The sequence below is a fragment of the Serinus canaria genome, chromosome 24, assembly GCF_022539315.1.
Source record: "Serinus canaria isolate serCan28SL12 chromosome 24, serCan2020, whole genome shotgun sequence".
Classification (NCBI taxonomy): domain Eukaryota; kingdom Metazoa; phylum Chordata; class Aves; order Passeriformes; family Fringillidae; genus Serinus; species Serinus canaria.
This window is the reverse complement of record NC_066337.1, coordinates 6550027-6565669: the sequence shown is the minus strand read 5'-3', so window position 1 is coordinate 6565669 and position 15643 is coordinate 6550027. Positions and strand designations below refer to the sequence as shown.

General features: G+C 60.2%; 2 protein-coding genes across 3 annotated transcripts; one reads left to right on the top strand and one right to left on the bottom strand.

Moving 5' to 3' along the window:
- Window positions 1–13: 13 nt before the first annotated feature.
- Window positions 14–7060, top strand: RNF214 (ring finger protein 214). 2 transcript variants are annotated; one of them, XM_050983473.1, is made up of 15 exons: window positions 14–190; window positions 315–516; window positions 1137–1196; window positions 1400–1540; window positions 1806–1945; window positions 2271–2339; window positions 3093–3189; window positions 3407–3495; window positions 3881–3983; window positions 4199–4297; window positions 4556–4926; window positions 5300–5435; window positions 5675–5782; window positions 6101–6196; window positions 6804–7060. In XM_050983473.1, the coding sequence occupies exons 1-15, from the start codon at window positions 111–113 to the stop codon at window positions 6867–6869; spliced, it is 1857 nt and encodes a 618-aa protein (XP_050839430.1). In that variant the 5' UTR covers window positions 14–110; the 3' UTR covers window positions 6870–7060. The 2 variants fall into 2 exon arrangements, with proteins under 2 accessions (XP_050839430.1, XP_050839431.1); XM_050983474.1 differs by having other exon boundaries at window positions 16–190; window positions 3893–3983.
- Window positions 7061–7269: 209 nt separating this feature from the next.
- Window positions 7270–15421, bottom strand: BACE1 (beta-secretase 1). The gene is made up of 9 exons (XM_050983475.1): window positions 15161–15421; window positions 11752–11840; window positions 11377–11593; window positions 11063–11200; window positions 10846–10980; window positions 10626–10727; window positions 10341–10490; window positions 10054–10225; window positions 7270–9977 (listed from the first exon to the last, which is right to left on the bottom strand). Exons 1-9 carry the CDS (start codon window positions 15404–15406, stop codon window positions 9736–9738), a joined length of 1491 nt encoding a protein of 496 aa, XP_050839432.1. The 5' UTR covers window positions 15407–15421; the 3' UTR covers window positions 7270–9735.
- Window positions 15422–15643: the final 222 nt, after the last annotated feature.

Below are 15643 nucleotides of genomic sequence, written 5' to 3'. Positions count from 1 at the left end.
GGGCGGCGCGGCGGGGGCGCGGGTCGTGCGCTCCGCCCGGTGCCGCTCGGTGCCCCCCGGTGCCCCCCGGTGCCGCTCCGCCGGCCCGGCCCAGCCCCGCAGCCGCCCCCATGGCGCTGGAACAGGCGCAGGTCGACGGCCCCGACCCGCCGCGCCTCTGCGAGCCCGGCCCCGCCGCGCCGCCCTGCAGGTAAGGGGGGGCCCGGCGGGGCGGCAGCGGCACCGGGATGTGGCGGTGATGGAGCGGGGATGGAGCGGGGATGGGGCCGGGATGCGGCCGCGGCGCAGCGCTGAGCTATGTCCCCGTTCCGCAGCGGGAGCCCGCTCTCCGCCCCGGAGAGCCCCAGCGAGCCCGGGCCCGGCGGGCAGGCGGACCCCGCGGCCGCCCCCGGCCCCGGCGGCGATGCGGAGCCCGGGCCCGGCGGCGCGGAGGCCGCGGGGCAGAGCGGAGCGGCGGCCGAGGAGCCCGACGAGGAGGCGGCCCCGGCCAGGCCGTCGCAGAACATCGCGGTGCAGGTGGGTGCAGCTCCCCGGGGCTCCGGGGTTGTGCTCTGCGGGGCCGGGGCCCTGCACGGCTCCTGTGGAACCCGGAGGACAAAGAACTGAATAAGCCGTGACTGAAGGGTGAAACACATCTGTACTTGCAGCTTTACAGCTTCTGCTGTGAACCCGGTCCTCTGCTTGAATTTTAATTAATCTTTAATTAAAATTCGACCCTAATGAGGCCACAGCTGGAGTGTTGTGTTCAGGTCTGGGCTCCTCTGTGCAAGAAAGAGAAGGAGCTAGTGAAGAAGGGTGCAGCCTAGGCTGTGAAGATGATGAGGGGTTTGGAGCATCTCTCTTATTAGGAGAGACTGCAGGAGCTGGGCCTGGTTGGTCTAGATAAGTCTGAGAGGGGATCCCATTAATGCATATAAATATCTCCAAGGGGCGTCAGGATGGTGCCGGCTTCTTTTTGTTGGTGCCCAGCTATAGGATGAGGAACAATGGCCATAAACTAAAATAACTTTCATCACAATATGACGGAGAACTCCTTTCTATGAAGGGTGGCAGAGCACTGGAACAGGTGTCCAGGGAGGGCCTGGAGTCCCTCTCTGGTCACTGCAGGGGCTGATCTCAATCACGTCCCTTCACAGACCGACTTCAAGGCGGCCGATGCGGATGTGAACACGGACCAGGACATCGAGAAGAACTTGGTGGGTACCAAAGCCCTGTGCTCAGGCTCTGCCACTCACACTCCCAGGCACAGGAGCTGGAGCTGTTCTTCCCACTTTTTTCCTGTCAAAATAGAATCATAGAATCATTACAGTTGGAAAAGACCTCCAAGTCCATCAGATGTCAGCCTTGAAGTCTGTTACAGGCTGTCCTTGTTACAGAGCAGCTTTGCTCTCCACTGCAGGACAAGATGATGTCCGAGAGGGCCTTGCTGAAGGAGCGCTACCAGGAGGTGTTGGACAAACAGAGGCAGGTGGAGAATCAGCTGCAGGTCCAGCTTAAGCAGCTGCAGCAGCGGAGGGAAGAGGAGATGAAAAACCACCAGGTACTTGGTGAAGAACTGTTTTTCTTTAACCTGCCCTGTAATTAATTTTAAAGTCTTTATGAAGAGGCAGGAGAACATGCAGTCCAGAGCATGTCTCCTGAGTTTCCTTGTAATAAACAATTTATATCTTGACTGATCCTACTTAAAAGAAAGAATTCACTGTGTAATCTCATTAATCAATTAATCAAAAAAATAATGTATCTTAAATCAAAACCAGTACTTGGTAATTTTGCTCTGTATCTGTGTGATGCTTCTTTTACTCCAGGAGATCCTCAAAGCCATTCAGGATGTTACAATCAAGCGAGAGGAGACTAAGAAAAAGATGGAGAAAGAAAAGAAAGAATTCCTGCAGAAAGAGCAGGATCTCAAAGCTGAAATTGAGAAACTCTGTGAGAAAGGCAGAAGGTATTTGTACAGAAAAGAAAGTGTTTCTTCTTGCTTAACTGTGATATAAACCTGATGGAACAAAGAGCTTTAAACTTTTAGGAAGCAGCAAGTGACCGTGGCAGAGCATGTGCTGGGGGAGCAGCACAGCTGCCTGCAGCCAGCCTGGTTCTGTGCCACAGCCTTTGTGCAGTGTCATGAGACAGCAGGATTTGTGCTCCAGAGGCTGTTGGTGGCTGTTTTCCCACACACACAACCCCATGGTGTGGGGTTGGCCTGGGGATGTTGGAATGTGGGCCCTGCTCCCGGGGGATTCCAGCTGTGCTGTCCCTTTTCTCCCGTGCAGGTTGCTGAAGGAGCAGGAGGAGAAGGAAAACAAGATTGCCTCTCTGATTGCAGAGCAGTCTGATGAGAAGTAAGGCTCTTGTCCCTCATCTGATGAGTGCTGCCCAGAGCACTGCTCCTTCCTGTCATTCTGCCTCAGAGTGAATCCGAATTTGGGTGGGACAGAGCACAGACAATGAGCCAGCACTGCTGGCCAGTGCCCTGGAGGTTTTATCTCCTCTTTCAGCATCAGGGCTCTGGATTAAATCTTCCTTGATCCCAGTCACAAGCAGACTCCTGGATACTTGTGACATAAAGATCCCATAAGATTAGAGTTTGTGCTTGGTGGATTGACTCAGCTTGTAACTGCTACTTCTGATTGAATTTCAACTCCCCAGAATTAGGGCAGACTGATTTCCCTATCTGTTCCCCACAGCTGTCCAGCTACACTAAACTCTGGGTATTAAAAGCTGGGCAGGGATGCTCCAGGTGTTCCCAAAGCACAGGTGGAAATGCCCAGCTTTAAACTTCTCCAGGATCAGAACAGCATAATTGCTTGGGTTGATTCCTGGTTCAGATCTTCCCTGGGATTGGACTGAGTTTTGCTGAGGGGAATTCCCATTGTTTGGCCCAGCGTCTTTGCACGCTGCTTGTTTGTGTGCTCTGGAGCAGCTCCCTGCTGGGACAGTGATTCACACAGCCCAGGGAGCTGGGGCTGGTGTCACAGGCTGGAGACTGCTGATCTTCCGTGTTCCAGCCCATCCAGAGCTCCTGGGATCCATCCTTTGGGGCCATTCCAGTGCCTGAGCCTGAGGGGGCTCGTTCTGCTCTGTTCTGTGTGCAGGCAGCTGTGGGAGATGGAGCTGGACAAGCTGAAGAACCAGCACAATGAAATCAACAGGAACATTCTTGAGGAGACGGAGCGGGCCTGGAAAGCAGAGGTGAGTGGGTGACTCCCTCCCTGCAAAGTGGTTGGTGTGAGATTCCAGCTGGGTAATGGACAGTGCTGTGAAATTAGGAGCAAGGCCCAGTCCCACTCTGTGGGATAAGAGGAAAGATGAACACCTGTCGGTGCAGTGAGCATTAGCAGGGAGCCGTGCCCAGTGCCTGGTCTGGCAGCAAGAAATGGGAGTACAAAAACTGAGCCTCTCCCCACAGATCCTGTCCCTGGAGAGCCGGAAGGAGCTGCTGGTCTTAAAACTAGAAGAAGCAGAAAAAGAAGCAGAGCTACACCTCACCTACCTCAAGTAAGCCTGTGTTGTGTCAGAAGTGGCAGGGAGGGTCACTCAGGTGTCCCCGTGTCCCATCTCCTCTTCCTCTGCTTACGTTGGAGGTTGGACTGGAATAGTTCAGGATTTCCTGTGGTTTTCTTGCTGGGTCAGAGTGATTGAATAATGTCCCACAGCAAGGGTGTGTGGGGCTGTGCTTATCCCCTGTCACTATTCATCTGCCAGTGCTGTTGGCTGTGGTGTCCCTGTGTGTCCCCCAGGTCAGTCCCTCTCCCTTGTGGGTGCCTCACCTTGGGGTGAGTCCTTCCCACCCTGCTGGAGGAGGGGAAGCCAGGAGGGTGTGGGGGTTGCTTGTTCCCACTTTGCAGCCAGTGAGAGCACAGTTGCAAGTAGGAAAGTTCAGCTGTGCTTGCAGGTCTGCGCCGCCCACGCTGGAGACCATGAGGCCAAAGCAGGAGTGGGAGATGAGGCTGAACAGGATACGTATGACCAAGCAGAGTGTCCGAGTAAGTTCCTGCTGACCTCTCCCAGCCTAGCAGTGAGCAGTTCTTCACACACACAGTGAGCAGCCTTTCACATACACGATGTTCCTCCCTTCAGCTCCTCTCCATTCTTCTGTGGAGCCAAACAGTGCCACTTTAGGGTCTGCCACCCCTGCCTTGGAATGCCCCAAACTTTCTCAGGTTTGATAAACGTGCCTGTTTTCTTCCCTCTCTGTCAGGATCAGTTCAATGACCACATCCAGATGGTGAGGAATGGCACAAAGCTGAGCAGCCTCCCCCAGATCCCAACTCCAACGCTGCCTCCTCCGCCTTCAGAAGTGAGTGCCTCTCCAGCCCCTCAACACGGGCATTCCCTGCTGCCAGGCCCTGGCACAGCCTGCCTGGTGCTGGGCATGTGTGGGGTGACCCAGTGCCTGTCTGGGCTTACTAGAGAGGAGGGGAAAGGTCTCCTTCCCTTTCCAGCTGCCAGTGCCTGCAGTTCCCACCTCGCTGCCTGCAGAGGAAGGCACTTGCTCTGCTTCCAGGTGCTCTTACTCTAACCAGCCCTTCCCTCTTGCCCTGCTTTTCTTTCTCAGACAGATTTCATGCTGACGGCATTCCAGCCCAGCCCATCCCTGACCCCCCGGCTCCCCTTCCCCATCGGGCCCGTCCCCGTCCCCATGGTCATGCCGAGCGCCGATCCCCGGGCGCTCTCCTTCCCTCTGCTGAACCCCGCCATGTCCAGGCCCAACCAGCCCTCCCCACCCCTGCCCGCCTCCCAGGGCAGGAGCAGCCCGGTGGTGGCCTCGCTGCTGGGCACGCACAGCCCCCACATGGCCCCCGCTGCCCCCATCCCTCCTCCGCCCGGCCTGGGCGGCGTCGCCCCCGAGTTCCCCCGGCCCCAGCCGGCCGACAAGCTGGAGAAGCTGCTGGAGAAGCTGCTGGCTCGGTTCCCACAGTGCAACAAGTAAGGGTCTGCTGTGGTTTTGGGAGGGCAGTGGGAGCTGGGATCAGGGGAAGGAGGGCTCCCGGTGTCAGCAGGGTCTGCGGGAAGGGAGGCAGGCAGAGGTGGTGGTCTCCAGGAGGTTTACACTAGTGCTGGGCATGGGGATCACTGGGAGCTTTGCAGGATGGCAGGGATATCTGGGCACAGCCCCCTCAGCCTGGCTCTGGGGGTTCCCTGCTCTATCCCCAGTGGTTTGGGAAGAGAAGTTCCTCAGCACATGGCTCACCTCACTTGGAGGGTGGAGGGAAAGCACACGGCTTCTCCCAGGCAGCGCTGGCTGAGGGATCCCAGTCTGTGAGGACCAGGAGCTCTTAGCAGGCTGTTGTCCACGCAGGGCCCAGCTGACCAACATCCTGCAGCAGATCAAGACTGCCCGGAGGACCATGGCCGGCCTGACCATGGAGGAGCTGAACCAGCTGGTGGCAGCCAAGCTGGCAGAGCAGCAGGAGCGGGCAGCGGCTGGTGCTCAGGTGGGACAGCCTGGGGGCTGCTGCAGGGGGGCCTGGGGAGCAGGGAGAGCTGCCTGGGGAGCAGGGAGAGCTGCCCCTGCTCCCTGGCTCCCCACAGAGCTCGGGCTGTGCATCAGGGCTGTCCCCTGGGTTCCCTGTCCTGCTGACTGCAGTGTTGGCAGGGAACAGTTTTCCTTGGGGTGACTCCTCTGTCCTTTCCTCCCGGGCTGTTCTGACGTGCCTCCTCTGCCTTGCTGCAGCCTCTGGGCCGGATCAGGGCCCCCATGTTCTCTGCTCCCCTGCCTCAGATCAGCACACCCATGTTCCTGCCCTCGGCCCAGGTCGCCTACCCAGGAACGGCATCACACGTAAGGCTGCTGGGCTTCCCTGGGGAGTAGGGAGGGGGAGCCTGCCTGGGATGTCCTGAAGGGATGGGATGAGCCCCTGGAGCTGGGAGCTCTCCTCCCACAGCTACCTGGGCTGCTGAGGTGAAGGGGAGGATTGGGGGCACAGACCCTTTGGGTTTCACACTGGAACAGAGGGACACGAGGCATGATGGTGGCTCTCAGGGCATGATGGCTGTGGGCAGAGGGGACTGTGGCCTCGGGCTGCAGCTGACTCCGTGGTCAGAGCTGTGTGTCTGACTTCCCTGCCTGCTCCTTTCTTTCCCTCACTGCCCCTCCCAGACCCCAGCTGCCTGTAAGCTGTGTCTGATGTGCCAGAAGCTCGTGCAGCCTGGTGACCTTCACCCCATGGCCTGCTCACATGTGCTGCACAAGGAGGTGAGTGTGTTCTGCTGCTCAGAGCCTCCTCCTGGTCCTTCCAGGTGACCCTTCCTGAGTCCTTGTTGTCCTGACACCTTGCCAGGAGAAGGGTATGATCAATAAACAGCTTCCCTGCATCCTGTCATCCCATCCTTTACTCTTGGCCAGCGGGTGGTGGCTTTAGGAACAGGCTGCCCTTGTGTCCCTGAGCCTGTGCTGTGTCTGTGAGGGTTGGATGCTGGAGCAACACAGTCTGGAAGGATCTGGAACACAGGGTCAGGGGAGAGCTGCCACTGCTGCCCAGGTGTCTGGGCTGGGGATGCCAGACAGGAGCTCCTGGCAAGAGGAGACTTTCCTGTCCCGTGGGTCTGGCAGTGGGTCACCTGTGTGGGCAACCCCCATCCCCACAGCTCTGGGGCCTCCAGCAGTGGCCCCTCAAGGAAATGGAACTCCTGTTGAGGAGGGCCTGATGGTCCTGCAAGGGTGACAAGGGCTCCTTCCTCGTGGTGATCTTGTGATGGAGGCTGCAAGGAACAAAGGACACCATCCCTAAAGCGAGTGCTGTGGATGATGATGGCACCTCTGGGTTGGGCCACTGGCTCTTGACTAATTCTCTCTCTTCCAGTGCATCAAATTCTGGGCACAAACCAACACGAATGACACTTGCCCCTTTTGCCCAAGCCTCAAATGACGGCTGCTGGGACAACGTGGGCCCCTGGGAGGAGTTGCTGTGAATAGGACAGGATCAGTTCTAAGATTTCTACAGTTCTATATTTATACGATCATGTATACACATGTACATTTTTATTATATAGGTAATGTGTGTATAGAAAGTCTGTAAACATACAAATTCATAAATAAAGTGTGTATATTATGCAGTGATTTGCTGCAGCTCCTCATTTCTTAGTCTGCAGCCTTGCTGGCTTCTTCCAAATGAGGGTCAGAGTTCCCTGCTTGCTGGGAACCACCTCTTCCCACTTAGCTCCCATCAGCTCCTCTCCTAGGGCCATTCTTCATGACCTGATGCCTCACCCACATCCCTGCCAGTCATCACCTGCTTTTTCCCCTCTTGCCAGTGAACAAGTTGCAGATGAAGAGCCGATTTTTCGTGGTCGTTTATTTTAATGTCATAATAATTTACCGTGTTAACATTCATTGTTCTTACATAGACACTGGGTTACAGAGTACTGGAGCCTCCAGCGACAGCCCATGGTCCCACCCTCTCCTGTCCCATCCCCTGCTGTCCCCGGGCCCGGGGAGGGAGTGGACGGACGCGGCTGCGCTGCAGCTCGGGATAAACCAACCTGTCAAAATTCCTGTGTTCCCCTCCTGTCCCTCCTCCTAAAGCTCGGGCTGGCTCACCAGCCCTTTCTCCTTGGATCTCGGTGGGATTGCGAGGTGCTCAGCACCGCTGAAAATCTGGCAATGACTCTCTAAAAATCCCCCCCCCCTTTCCTGGCGGTCTGTGGCAGGAACTGGGCACTGCTGGCAGCCCCTCTGCCCCGCGGGCAGGGGAGCCCCTGGTGCCCACCCGCCGCAGGGCAGGCGGCTCCGCACGCTCGGGGCGTTTTAAGGCAGTGGTCCACAACAGAGTCTCTGGGGTCCTGGGGGTCCTGGGCAGGCACGAGGGTGGGGGGAGAATGTTGCCCTCTTGCAGGGAGTGGCTGGATGGGGTTTGGAGCGAGGCTGGGGCTGGGGGGGCTCTGTGTGAGCAGGGGCAGTGTGGGGGCTGTTGTGGCAGTGCCCCGTGCAGGGCTGGCTGGTCTCCTACTCTGACTGTGTTTCCTGGCTCCCTCGCTGCCTTCCCAGAGAAACGTTTGGCTGCGGGGTTTAATTAACAAGCTCTATGCTCGGCGATTGCTGCGGGTGCTCAGCCTGCCCCTGCCTGACCCAGTGGTTCCACAGGGCAGCTGCCAGCTCGGCCCTGGCACAGCAGATATCCCCTCTTTGTTCAGGGAGGAGTGATGCCTTTCAGTTGTGGAATCTCCGTGTCTGAGCTCTTTCCTATCCAGGCTGGAGGCAGAGAAGCAAGGGAATACAGCACTACCACTGCCTGCAAGGTCACGGGTGTCTGCTCTGGGGAAGGGACGGTGATCCTGCAGCACGGGGAGGAGGGGTTGTCCTCACACACCGAAAATCCTCTCTGAGGACAGAGGTGCCTTCTGTGCTCAGGGTCCTTTGGGCTTGTGAGCCACTGCTCTGCGTGCTCCAGCCCTGCAGCCCCTCCTCAAGCCAGCTGGGAGCCCCTCACCATCACCTGCTCCCACCACACACGTGGCTGCGGGGTGAGCCCTGGTCCTGCGTGGTGCCCACTGTAGCCGAGGGCTGAGCAGAAGGCTAAAAAGATTTAAAAAAAACTCCAAAACAAAACAGGACCGACCCCTAATGTTGGAACAGTGGCTTTCAGGGCTAGAATTAAAAATAGATATATGGATATACTGTACAGGTGAGAGGCAGCCGTGCTCTGTACACGTGGGACCGGCTCTGTACACGCTCTCAACGCGCAGCTGCGCTACCAGTGACACACTTCGTAAAAAAAAAATAAAAATAAATACAACCATGTGTTTACAAAACAATAACTGCTGCAGTTCCCGCAGCTGCCGCCTGTCCCCGGGATGCCAGGGTGTCTCACAGCCAGGCCTGGACGTGTGGAGTGAGCAGGGAGGAGCTGCTGTGCCATGGGATGTGCCGGCGGTGAGCTGGGGGGGCTGCAGGGGGGGCCCAGGCTCCCCTATGGCTTTCGAAGGGCTGGGTGGGCTGGGGAGCAGCCGGTGCCAGGGCTGGGAACTTCACTCCTGGCACTGGCTTCTGCATGGCAGCCACTGCTGATGCTGGGAGCCAGGGCAGGGAGTTTCCCATCCCATGTGATGTGGGGAGAGGATGGGTGCCTGCTCCTGCCTGTCCCAGGAAGGTGCAGGGAATCCTGGGGCTGGCAGCAGCAGCAGTACAGCTTGGGAAGGCAGGAAAATGCAGGGGAAATGTAAGGGTGAGCAGTGTAGGGGCAGCAGGGCAGGAGGGAAAGCTCTGTCTGGGCAGCCCAGGCTGGCCCTTCAGGGCTGTCTCTGAAAAGCCCGAGGCTGGATGGCTCCAGGATGATCCCCAGAGTCTGGCTCAGTGCAGGGAGTCACAGGGGAGGCACAGCTGCAGCACAGCTCCCTACAAGAGAGCCTGGGCTGGCAGCTTCCTGGTGGGGCAAGGTGGAAAGGGACGCACAGGGATGGAGGGGGACAGGCAGGGGATGGCTCATCAGCGTCACTCCACCAAGCCAGGCAAGGCTGGGTGGGAGAGCTTGGTCCTGTCCTGGTGCTGGAGCAGAGAAGCTGCCCCCAGCTCCCAGGATGGGGTTGCTGAGCTCTCCCACCGCCCGGCTGCCACGCTCCTGCTGCAGCTCCCAGATGAACGGAGCCCGGGCTGGGGCTGCCCTGGCTGCTGGCCCCGATGGACACCGAGTCCTCAGGGTGTGAGCTCCCCACGCTGCTGCCACACTCCAGCCCCGGAGCGAGGCCCCTGCCCTGCTGCCTCACCTGCGGCCCCGGGGCTGCGCCCGCGCTCGGCCGTCACTTCAGCAGGGAGATGTCGTCGGCGAAGTCGTCGTGGTCCCGCCGCAGGCAGCGGAAGCAGCGCCACTGGAACACCATGAGGCACAGGGGCAGCATGAAGAGGGCGCAGATGGCCGCCATGACGTAGGCGATGGTCATCAGCGTGGACTCGTCCGTCTGCGGGATGTTGTAGCCGCAGTCCTCCATGTTGGAGTGCAGGTGGGGCCCGTCCACCGCGGCCGTCCGGAACTCGTCGTGCACTGTGGCAAAGGGAGGCAGGCTCTGGTCTCTGCACACCCACGGCCCCTCCACGCCCTCCCCGCGGGCCCAGCTCACCGTGGCAGGCGCTGACGGCGAAGCCGATGCGCTTGCGGGCGCGGTCGAACACCACGTAGAAACCCTCCATGATCACGGCGCCCATGACGGTGCCGGTGGAGGACTGGGAGATGGCAAACTTGTAGCAGTCGTCCTGAGAGGTGGCCACGTCCTCCACGGGGCGCAGGTATTGCTGCAGGGGGAGAGGAGCAGTCAGGGCAGGGGGCACGGGAGGCAGCTCTGTCCTGCCTGCGCTGCCCTCTCCAGCCCACTCTCCCTGGGCGGGGTCTGGCCAGCCCAGCACTCACCTGGGGCAGGATGGTGATCCGGAAGGACTGGTTGGTGACCTCCCCCATCAGGTAGAGGGACAGGACCGGGAAGATGTGCCAGGGGGTGGTGCCGACCTGCCAGCAAACCAGCTGCTCCCCCAGCCAGAAGCCGTCTGGAAACTTCTCCGTCTACCAGAGGGAAAGGGAAGGTGAGCGGGGCCAAGCTGGGCATGCAGCAGAGATGCCAGGTTGGTGAGGGGCAGCCACACTGCCCACAGCCCTGCCCTGGGCCGTGCCTGTGGGGAAGGGATAGGTTTCACTGACCGAAGATGCTGTTTTGATGGATTTCACCGCAGCCTCAAACACCTTCTTTGGTAGCCTGAGGTTGGTGGTCCCACTGTCCACAATGCTCTTGTCGTAGTTGTACTGGGGGGCAGAAGAGGAGGAGTGACCCAGGTGCAGGACCCCAGCCCACTCCCCTCCCAGCCTCTGACCAATGCTGGGTGCCTCCAGGGCCTGTGGGGCAGGTCCCACCACTGCTCACCTCCTTGCAGTCCATGTTCAGGTCCTGCCCGTTGACCTCCAGCTTGACGATGATGACCTCGTAGTACCACTCCTTGCGGATGGGGGTGTACCAGATGTCACCCACGTACAGCGAGCGGTCGATGCCACCGATGATCTGCAGAGCAGACAGGACAGCGCTGCCACCACGCGCTGGCAGCGCCACAAAGGAACCCCCCAGCCACCTGTGGAGGACTCACCATGCTGCCTCCCACCGAGGCCACGGCCTCTGTCTCGTTGGGAGAGAAGCCTGTTCCGCACAGCTGCAGGGAGAAGATGTTGGGCACCCGTGTCTGCTTCACCAGGGAGTCAAAGAAGGGCTCCAGGCTGTCGTCGGGCTGGTGGGAGGAGAAAGCAGAGGCAGGACAGGGATGTGTCAGTGCTCTCCTTTTTCCAGAAGCTCTCTGCACCCAGGGGAGCTCCCCTCAACAGCACTGCCGTGCCCCAGGGGACAAACAGGGACAAGGCTGAAGCATTTTGGTGCTGACATCCAGGACTGTCAGCCAGGACTCACCCGGGCAATCTCAGCATATGCCAGTCCCAGGATCCCTTCCCAGTTGGAGCCGTTGATGAAGAATTTGTCTGACTCTGTGATGGCAGCGATGTTGGCTCTGACAGTGACGTTGGGGCCGTGGGGGATGGTGACAAGGTCAGTGCCCAGCTCCCCTTCCCACTTGCCCTGGGTGTAGGGCACGTACACTCCCTTCCGCAGGTCACGGTAGGTGCTGGAGCTGCAACGACAGCAAAGGCACGAGTCAGACCAGCAGGGTTTATGTGCATCCAGCCATTCCAGAGGCCAGGTCGTACCTGGCAGGGTCTGGCCAGACCTCCAGCAAGGAGAAGCAGTGTGCCTGAGAGGCTGTGCTCTGTGTCCCCCCAGAATACTCACAGCTGCCGCTGGTAGTATCTCCGGAGGAAGGGGTGTGGTGCAGCTCCCACGGCGAAGTTACTGCTCCCTGTGTCCACCAGGATATTCAGCTGGAGAAGGAAGAAAGACAGGAAGGCTCATAAGTGCAGTGGGACCCCCTTTTGTTGTGTCCAGAGAGGAGAGGAGGTGGTGGAGCAGGAGGCAGTGACATCAGGGAGTTGCACAAAGAGCAAACACCATGCAGCACTGTGCAAACAGAGCGTGACTCCTCGTTCAGCACGGCCCAGCCTCAGCCCCCAAATCCACAGGCAGGATTCGGGAACCGCTTGGCAGGTGTCTTGGGGCCAGACAGAAGCAGCAGCAACACAGAGTGCATAGGCTCCCCCTGCCAGGAGAGCAGATTTGCTGGCACAGCTGCTGGGAAGGATGGCTGGTGGGCAGCCCCCGCGGGTCCCTGTGCCCACTAATCACCACCCATATGCAGAGCCCTGCTCCAGATTCATTCCTGCCTGGGCAAGATTACCACGCTTGGCAAACATCCCACTGGCAGAGCAGGAGTGGGCCAGCCTGATCCTGCCCTCAGCTGACCCGTGCCTGTGGCCCTGGTGAGGAGAGGGGCGGGATGGCTGGGTGGGATAGCCCTGGTGGGATAGCCCTGGTTGAATTACCGGGGTGGGAGTGGGGCTGTCCGAGCCTCCTGGCTGTGCTGGGCAGCAGAGCTCAGGGCACGCCCTGGCCCCAGACCCAGGAGCTGCTCCACAGCAGCACCCCGGGCAGCAGCTCCAGGGCTTTGGCCCCTAATCTGTGGAGTCAGAGGCAGAGGAAGGAGGTTAATGCGCTTGTGTTAATCGCAGCAGCACCGGCTGCAGCTGCCGAGTGCTCTCCCTGACAGGGGCTGGCATGTCCTGAGTGCCCCAGCTCCACCTCCCTGCCAAGGGGAACGTTTCAGGCTGTGGGTAAAGACCAGAGCAGCACGTTCATCCCCCCAGTACCCACCCTGGGCAGGTGCCAGCTCAGCACCCACCACACAGCCTGGCAACCCGGCAGCTGCACTCCCAGGGCTGTTCACAGTCCTGTGCCATTAGGGGCCACCTGCTCCACACAGCTCATCTGCAATCCCCAGGGCACCCAGAGGAGACTGGTTTCCCTGGAGAAGGACCTGCTGAGCTGACGCTGCAGGGAGAGGAGGCAGGGAAGGCTTTTACTCTTGCAGGCTCCATCCTGCTGAAGGGGTCACGCACAGGACCCACGTGGAGAGGACCCAGATCCTTGAGACTCAGCCCAGCCATCCATTCAGGCCAGGACATGGCACGTGAACTGGGGAGGCCAAGACATGTGTGGCAGGGACACTGCCTGAAACCTGTTCCTAGAAGTGACAGCCCCTCCAGGCACCTCAGCAGCAGCACTGGCTCCGTGCCACGCGTGTCCCTAGAACTGTGTGCTGCTCTTGGGGCACCAAGCCTGTGCCATCTTCCCAAAACACTGGCTCCTGCTGCTCAGCTCACCCCTCTCCCCTGTGTGTTTATGAATCAGCCCGTTCTGGGGAGCCAGGGAAACCAACATGCTTGGGCACATGGAATGTGTGAGCGATCAGCTGCTGACGGTGACTTGGCAGCGCAGCACGGCTCAGAACCAAAATTAAAGCAAAAGGGGATACAGAAACTTCCTTGTCAGCATCGGGAAGGTGAAAGGAAAGGTGAGGAGATGGATCACCATCTCCCTGCTGCGTGAGAGCCTTTGGGAAGGATGCACCCACCCCGGGGCAAACAGGCTCCCAATTTCCTGCAGAGGCACAGTCAAACTCTTTCATTTGAATTCTCTCATTCCATTGCAATGCCTGGAGGGATTCTGCTCCAGCACAAACACACACACACACACACACACACACACACACACACACACACACACACACACAGAGGCACCACGTTTGCATTTGGAAGCAATCCAAGGCTGAAGATGCTGCCCAAAGGGTGGCTGGCTCCGGAACACGCGAGTGCCTGGAACAGGTGGTTCGCACGGAAATTATCTGGCAGCTGCGACACGTGGCAGGCAGGAGATGATGAAATCACATTTAAAACTAGATTTTAGAAATAATCTCCTCCTTTTTTTTTCCTCCTAAACACACCCTGCCAGGCAATTTATCCTAGGCACACAGAGACAACAGAATAGTGCTCCCAGAGATGCAATTTCCATGGCAGTGGTATCATCCCTCCGTCCACTTCTTGCTCCCATCGCTCTCTCCCACCACGCACAGAGAGCACAACCAGCTCGTGGGGAAAGCCAGCCTTTATTTCAGAGCCTGTGTGGGTGCTGGCTGTTCTGGCAGCACCCAAAAAGTGGTGATGGCAGGCATGAGGGAATGTGGCCCGGTGCTTGGAGGAACCTGGAGCCTCGACCACCGAGCTGGACCCCTGGGCCAGACTTGCTGCTGATCAGGATGGGCACAAAAGAATTTAGCAGTGGGAACCTCCCCAGTCTCATCCATAAAAGAGAGGAGGAGCTGGTTGTCCTGTGCTGGCCCTCAGCATTCGCCCCGTCCCCAGCAGGCAGGCACACGGTGCCACATGAGCTGGGCAGCATGTGAGGGATGCTGACAAAAAGATGGAGCAGGATCAGAGCCTGGTGACGCACCAACGCCTGCTCTGCCGGCTCTGTGGGCTCCCTTTCCATCCAGGCCATCCCATTGTCCTGCACTTTGCCTCCCCAGGCTGCCCCAACTCCTGCGCAGTGAAAGCCGTAACGAGGTCCCCGGGAAAGCCGAGCTCGGGAGGATTTCTGGAGAATTTCCCCGGCCGGGAGCAGCACGCAGAGCCAGGCAGCAGCTGCGCTCGGGGCTGTGCTGGGAGGAGGTGCTAAGCACGGCTCGGCCGTGGGCTCCTCCGTGCCTGCATGTGCCCACTCCAGGCGGGCACGGGGCTGCGCAGCCACATCCCACCCCCTGCCGCCCACAGCCCGCGCCAGCTCCAGCGGCATCCTCCGGCTCGGGAGCGGGCAGGGAGACACGGAGGGAGGGATGGAGGCAGGGAGGGAGGGAGGGAGGGAGGGAGGGAGGGATGGAGCGGCAAGGGAGGGATGGAGCGATGCAGCCTGGTTCGCCCGCACGTAGAGGCACACGCAGCACCGGCCACCGCGCCCAGAGCGCCCGGGCAGCCCCGGGAGCGCTGGGGTCACCTTCGGCGGGCCCCTGCGGCCAGTTTTAGCCGAAATGCATCAGGAAAAGCATCACCGGAGCGATGAGAAGCAGGAATGCTGCCCGGGCCGTGCGGCGAGGGGCACGCGAAGCCATGGTGGCACCCGCAGCGCCTCTGCCCTGCGCCCCGCAGCCCCGCACCGGGCCGGAGGGGCACCCGCAGCCCCCGGGGGTGAGAGGAATGCAGGGGATGAGGGAGATGCGGAGGATGCGAGAGATGCGGATCCCCTCCCACCTCACCTTCTGCGGGGGGCTGCCCACCGTCATCTCCACGTAGTACCCCTGCCCGGACTTGCCCCGCAGGTTGTCGATCATCTCCACGAAGCTGCCGGCGCTGTCGGGCTCGGCGTCCAGCGGCGCCCGGCGCTGCCGGAGCCCCGACGGCGGGGCCGCGCCGCCCCGCAGCGGCAGCCGGATGCGCGGCGGGGCCGGGAGGGCGCGCAGGACGCCCAGCCACAGCAGCAGCCAGGGCCAGGCGGGCGCCATGGCCGTGGGGAGCCCTCGGCGGACGCGGTCAGCGGGCCCGCAGCGCCCCGCGCCTCGGCGGGGCGGCCGCGCCGGGGCGGGCGGGCGGCGCGGCGGCGGCGGGCATGGCGGCGCGCACGGACCCGCCCCGGAAAGCCCGCCCGCCGGCGGAAGCGCTCACCGAGAGACCCGCCCCGGCCCTGCCCGGTGCCCCCGGCCCTTGCCCGGTCCCCCTGCCCGTGCCCGTCCCGCTGCCCC

Excerpts from the sequence above, each read along its gene's own strand:
- RNF214 (XM_050983473.1), top strand. The coding sequence starts at position 111 with ATGGCGCTGGAACAGGCGCAGGTCGACGGCCCCGACCCGCCGCGCCTC. Across the intron at positions 2,340-3,092 it reads GCAGAGCAGTCTGATGAGAA|GCAGCTGTGGGAGATGGAGC; the intron begins GTAAGGCTCTTG and ends TTCTGTGTGCAG. Across the intron at positions 5,436-5,674 it reads GGGCAGCGGCTGGTGCTCAG|CCTCTGGGCCGGATCAGGGC; the intron begins GTGGGACAGCCT and ends GCCTTGCTGCAG.
- BACE1 (XM_050983475.1), bottom strand. The coding sequence starts at position 15,406 with ATGGCGCCCGCCTGGCCCTGGCTGCTGCTGTGGCTGGGCGTCCTGCGC. Across the intron at positions 11,594-11,751 it reads AGATACTACCAGCGGCAGCT|CTCCAGCACCTACCGTGACC; the intron begins GTGAGTATTCTG and ends CTGTCGTTGCAG. Across the intron at positions 10,728-10,845 it reads TGAACATGGACTGCAAGGAG|TACAACTACGACAAGAGCAT; the intron begins GTGAGCAGTGGT and ends TCTGCCCCCCAG.